Source organism: Selaginella moellendorffii, unplaced genomic scaffold (genome assembly GCF_000143415.4).
Source record: "Selaginella moellendorffii unplaced genomic scaffold, v1.0 SELMOscaffold_12, whole genome shotgun sequence".
Classification (NCBI taxonomy): Eukaryota; Viridiplantae; Streptophyta; class Lycopodiopsida; order Selaginellales; family Selaginellaceae; genus Selaginella; species Selaginella moellendorffii.
In genome coordinates, this window is record NW_003314273.1 from 1295508 (window position 1) to 1301648 (window position 6141).

Consider the following 6141-nt stretch of genomic DNA (forward strand, 5'->3'; position numbering starts at 1 on the left):
CAGACAAGTTTTACCAGGAGCTTCGCAGAAAGTATTATATTACACCGAAGTCGTATCTGGATTGTGTTAATCTCTACATACAACTTTTGGCTGACAAGCGGCAAGAATCATATGTAGCTGAAGATCGATTCAATAATGGCCTGTACAAGCTCAAAGAGACTAATGAGCTTATTGATGGCATGAAAATTGATTTAAATAAGCTGCAGCCAATCCTTGCCGAGAAAGCAGAGGCAACCGCAAAGCTCCTTGCTCAAGTCGCTCGCGATCAAGAAAGTGCACAAAAGGTTAAAATTTATAGTTTGTTTTTTCCGTAATTCATTTTCTGTTTCCGCTAGGTGAAAGAAGTTGTTCAAACAGAAGAAGCTGATGTCAAGTCTCAAGCAGAGGCAACTCAGCTAATCAAAGATGATGCCCAGAAGGACCTGGATGCTGCTATGCCGGCTCTTAACGCAGCTGTTCAAGCACTGAATTCTCTAAACAAGAATGACATAACGGAAATAAAATCATTTACCAAGCCACCACCTTTAGTGCTTCTCACAATGGAAGGAGTTTGTGTTTTGCTTGGAGAGAAGCCTGATTGGGACACTTCAAAAAAGGTTCGTTTAACATATGCATGACCTCTTATTTTTTAGGTGGACAATTGCTGCAGGTCATGAGTGACGTTCAGTTTATTAAAAGGCTTATAGAGTATGACAAAGACGCAATTACACCTCTAATACAGAAAAAGCTTGTTAGATACATAGAGGATCCCAATTTTTTACCCGAAATTGTGCAAAAACAAAGCGCGGCAGCAACAAGTCTTTGCATGTGGGTTCGTGCAATGGATGTATACGCCAAAGTCGCAAAAGTGGTCGCTCCAAAAAAAGAGGTACAATCTGGAATTTTAACTGTTCATACTAATTTACCATTCATCATAGACATTGAGGAAAGCGGAAGAAGCTTTAAAAATAGCGGCTGAGAAGCTTGCCTCCAAGCAGAAGCAACTCGCGGATGTGGAAGCACAAGTGGAAGTTCTCAAAAAGAATCTACAAAACACGGAAGATGAGCAGAAAGCCCTACAAGATCAAGCTGCACTCACAGAAAACCGTCTCGTCAGAGCAGGGAAATTGACTTCCGCTTTGGCAGATGAATCGGTAAGCTTTTGAGACTTCCCCTATCTTTGTCTTCTATTTAACTTTTTTGTCAGGTGAGGTGGAGGGAAACTGCGGATGACATTGCCACGAAGAGAATCTTGTTTGTTGGAGACGTTTTTATCTGTGCCGCTTGTATCTCCTACTATGGTGCATTCTCTGGTGTCTACAGAGAGGCCCTTGTAAATCAGTGGGTGGCAAGGCTACAGGTTTGTTTTGAGTTTTATTCCTTTCTTATGTTTGAACGCTGTTAACGAACCAGGGGGACCAAATTCCAGTCTCCGAGATTTGCTCACTCAGAGCGATATTGTCAACACCTGTTGAAGTGAGAGAATGGAGTATATGGGGCCTTCCTACAGATGATGTGTCCGTTGATAATGGAATTCTGGTTACTCGTGGAAAAAGATGGCCTCTGATGATTGACCCACAGGGACAAGCAAATAACTGGGTAAAAGCCATGGAATCCAAAAATGGCCTACGCGTTTTGAGACTCAACGATCCAAATCTTCTACGAACACTAGAGAGTAGCATCAGGATTGGCAACCCGGTTCTTCTAGAGGATCTTGGTGACACCATCGATCCATCTCTAGAACCGATTCTTCAGAAGCAGATATTTGAGAAGAAAGGAAGGTTCCTCATAAGGCTTGGGGATACTGACGTTGACTATGATCCTAATTTTAAATTGTATATGACAACAAAAATGTCAAATCCACATTACATGCCTGACATATGTATTAAGGTGACGCTAGTGAATTTTACTGTTACAATGAAGGGGCTGGAGGATCAGCTTCTTGGTGATGTGGTGAGAAAGGAAAGAGCAGATTTAGAAGAGCAAAATGACCGTTTAGTGGTGAGTATAAGTAGTGATAAGAAGCAGCTCAAAGACTTGGAAGACAAAATTTTGAAACTTCTCAAAGAGAGTGAGGGAAACATTCTAGATGATGAAGTGCTTATCAACACGCTCAACACCTCGAAAGTAACATCTGCTGTGATCCAGAAGCGTGTTAAACAAGCTGAAATCACAGAGAAAGAAATCACTGCTGCTCGTGAACTGTACCGTGTGGTTGCAAAGCGAGGTTCCATACTCTATTTTGTGATTTCGGACCTCGCACTGATTGATTCGATGTACCAGTATTCCCTATCTTTCTTTTCTCAACTCTTTAATCGATGTATTGATATCAGCGAGAAGGCGGACGAGCTGGACATCCGCCTGGGTATCCTGATCAAGTTCATCACGGAATTCCTTTATGCTAACGTGAGTAGAGGACTTTTTGAGGAACACAAGGTGACGTTTTCTTTTCTCATCTGCACTTCCATATTAAGATATGAAGGAGAAATCAGTCCACCAGAATGGAGCTTTTTCCTGAGAGGAGCCTCGAGCCTGCCAAAAATGAAGCCACCAAATCCAGCTCCAGACATTCTGAGTGAAAAAATGTGGAACGATGTTTGTGCACTAGAAGATACTTTTAAAGACTATTTTGGAGGGGTTACGAAGGCAATGGCTGACCAAATGTTAGAATGGAAGGCTTTTCTCAAGGTACCCGAGCCCCACAACACGCCTTTCCCGTCCCATCTGGACGACAGAATTCTGCCATTCCACCGTTTGCTTCTGATGAAGACACTGAGGGAAGAGAAAGTTGTATACGCAGTTGAGAACTACATCAGGCTGAAGCTTGGTCCGTCATTTATTGGAAGTAGTCCTTTGCAACTTGAAGAAGTCTTCAAGGATTCCACCAACACAACTCCAGTCATATTTATTCTTTCTACTGGAGCTGATCCAACAGGAATGCTCCAAAGATTTGCAGAGAAAGTTGACAAAAAGCCAGGAGAACGTCTACATATGATATCCTTGGGACAGGGGCAGGGTCCGATTGCGGAGATGCTTATGGCAAAATCAAGAAAAGCAGGAGACTGGGTGTGTTTGCAAAACTGTCATCTGGCAAGCTCGTGGATGACCACACTAGAGAGGCTGGTAGAGAGATTTATTCCCGAGAGAGAAGAAATACATCCAGAATTTCGGCTGTGGCTGACATCTCTTCCGAGCAAATACTTTCCAGTTCCAGTCCTTCAGGTACACCTTTTTCCTTTTGACTTTATATAGTTAATGCCAAGCTGCATACCAGAACGGCATCAAGATCACAAACGAACCTCCCAAAGGAGTCAGAGCAAACCTTCTACAATCTTATGCAAATATTCCAGAAGATTATATTGAAAACTGTACAAAGAGAGGGCCGTGGAAAAAGCTCGTGTTTTCGATTGCTTTCTTTCACGCGGTCATACAAGAGCGAAGGAAGTTTGGGCCTTTGGGCTGGAATGTTAAATACGACTTCAACAGCAGCGATCTAGAGTGTGCAATGCAAACATTGCATATGTTTCTGGAGGAGCAAGAAGAAATCCCGTGGCCAGCTCTTTTATATGTAACAGGTGACCAGTGACATATAAAAGGATAAACGTGCTAAGAGATCTGGGATTTGCAGGCGAAATCACCTATGGAGGACGTGTTACTGATGATTTGGATAGAAGATGCTTATTGAGCACTCTCAGGCGTTACTATGACCCCGCTGTTTTATCTGATGAATACGCCTTCACACCATCGAGGACGTACATGTCACCACCCGAAGGAATGTACACCTTCTATGTAGAATACATTAAAAGGCTCCCAGCGACAGAGGGGCCAGATGTGTTTGGCATGCATGAAAATGCGAATCTCACATTTCAATTGCAAGAAACGTCGAAGGTTTTTAACACAGTTTTAGGCATTCAGCCGAGGACGACTGCTGTCGCAGCAGGGGGGAAAACACCTGACGAGACTGTATCAGAACTTGCAATGGCCATAGCCGAAAAGCTTCCAGGACCCTTGAAACTAGACCCAGAGTCCCCAGCGCTTGTCCTTGGACTAGATGGCCAGCTTACGTCACTGGCCATTGTTTTAACTCAGGTATGTGAGTTCGTATAGTTACCAAAGAATTAATGACAATGCAGGAATCGGAGCGTTTTAATAAATTGCTGAAGGTTATTACCTTCACACTCTTGGAGCTACAACGGGCCATCAAAGGTTTAGTTGTTATGTCTGCGGAGCTTGAGAGCATGTTCAACAATTTTCTCAATAATCAAGTTCCGGCACTATGGCAAGCCGTCGCTTATCCGTCCCTGAAGCCACTGTCATCATGGATTATCGATTTTCATAAGCGCATGGAGTTTATGTCAACTTGGATAAAAGAAGGAACCCCTAAATGCTTTTGGTTACCAGGCTTCTTCTTCCCTCAGGTATTTACTAAATTAATGTAATAAATCTTATCTACTGAGCTCAGGGCTTTATGACGGGAGCATTGCAAACGCATGCAAGGAAGTATCAGATACCAATCGATACCCTTAATTTTGGCTTCAAAGTGATGACAATGGAAGATTTGGATGAGGTTGACGTTCCTCCAGAGGATGGGGTGTACATAAGCGGCTTGTTTTTGGATGGAGCAAGGTGGGATAGAAAGCACAGGTGGCTAACGGAGGCATTGCCAGGTATTCTTGCCTTTTTCTTTTTTCTTATTTACTACTCGATGTTTTTGAATGTAGGAAAAATGCACTCCAAATTACCAGTGGTTCATTTTATTCCTGTTGTTAACTACAAGCCCCCAGCGGATGAGTATCAATGTCCACTTTATAAAACACATGTAAGGGCAGGAGTGCTGACGACCACTGGTGCATCCTCGAATTACATTCTCAACATAAGCTTAAGAATAAGTCCAGAAACAAATCCAGACTACTGGGTGTTGCAAGGAATTGCAGGCCTGTGCCTATTGGGAGATTAGTCAGCCAATATATTATTTTTCAACCCAATTGAGGGTTTACGGCTCAGGTGCTTAAGCCTTGCGAATTGGCTAGGGATTGGTCTTTGAGGACCCTGATTTAATCCTGGGAGATAGAAACAAGTTTTCCTAACATAGAACAAATGTTCAAAGCTTTGTTCTATGCCTTTGCTGTAAAGGAACTGTCTTTGGATCTTCATTCTCTATATTTAGATGACTATACAAATTTTTTTGCATGATTGCGGGCACATCAAAATATGCAATGAGAACATCCTGTTGGAGGATGGAGATAGAGCTCACCTCCGGGAATTCACCCCTACTTTACTCCAGCTAGGGTAGTTTCCACCGTCCCTCCAGGGTTGAGCTGGAAGTCCACCTAGGATAGGATGATTGTTGTCAGCATACTACTATCGAGGCTCGAACCTCAAGCTTATTTGTAGAATTTAGAACTAGCCAAGTGTGGGATACGTCTAGCAGCTATGGCGAGTATGCTGACGGGGATGGTGGGGATGGTGGGGATGGTGGTGATGGTGGCGATGGAGGGGGTTGCAGTGGCTGCGGTGGCTGTGGCGGCTAAGCCTGGCAAAAAGAATCATGCATTATTTGCTCTTGTTATAGCAAGAGACATTTGATGTGGCAAAGATGCTCCTTGCCAAATGGAACTTCTGACTGGTGGTCACAAGGAGAAGACACATGCAAGTTGGAAAGACAAATAACACAAGGAAGAAAGTGCATACAGATGGCATTTTGATAGCAGCATTAGATTGAGATGGTAGTGTTTAATTTTTTAGATTGGAAGTTCTACAGTATAAGAAACTAACATTTTGATGGCTAAACATTATGCTGGTAAAGGCAATATATATTTACATACTATTCCTTCATTCAAAAGATTTTTCTAGGGTTCTTGAGAAGGAAACAAAGAAAACAAAAAATCTATGAGTAAGAGCTATAGCACAAAGGAATGTGAGAATGTTAATTTCATTTCACTACCACAATTTCTATATTATATTTCTGGTCCTTTCCAGTCTTATCTTCCACAACTTTAAATACCTAGGGTATTCATCCATTCTTCACTCATTCTTTCAAACATTATTTCATGACCCTCTCTTCATCAACTTCCTCCTCTTCTTAAGTTCAAGTTCCTGTCTTTCATCATTCTTGATCTCTCCCTGTATTTTACGATTCTGGAAAAGTTGGGTTGTGCATAA

The 6141-nt window shown here is 42.4% G+C and overlaps 1 protein-coding gene across 1 annotated transcript in view; it reads left to right on the forward strand.

The window, feature by feature from the left end:
* Positions 1-4936, forward strand: part of LOC9660590 (dynein heavy chain 6, axonemal) — a 14353-nt gene extending 9417 nt beyond the window's left edge. Inside the window, exons 23-33 of the mRNA XM_024674466.1 lie at positions 1-284; positions 336-596; positions 650-868; positions 918-1133; positions 1187-1339; positions 1393-3201; positions 3254-3554; positions 3608-4068; positions 4113-4397; positions 4442-4646; positions 4701-4936. The exon at positions 1-284 is cut by the window's left edge and continues 29 nt beyond it. Coding sequence (XP_024530234.1) covers positions 1-284; positions 336-596; positions 650-868; positions 918-1133; positions 1187-1339; positions 1393-3201; positions 3254-3554; positions 3608-4068; positions 4113-4397; positions 4442-4646; positions 4701-4936 — 4430 coding nt within the window. The remainder of the gene's footprint in view (positions 285-335; positions 597-649; positions 869-917; positions 1134-1186; positions 1340-1392; positions 3202-3253; positions 3555-3607; positions 4069-4112; positions 4398-4441; positions 4647-4700) is intronic.
* Positions 4937-6141: the final 1205 nt, after the last annotated feature.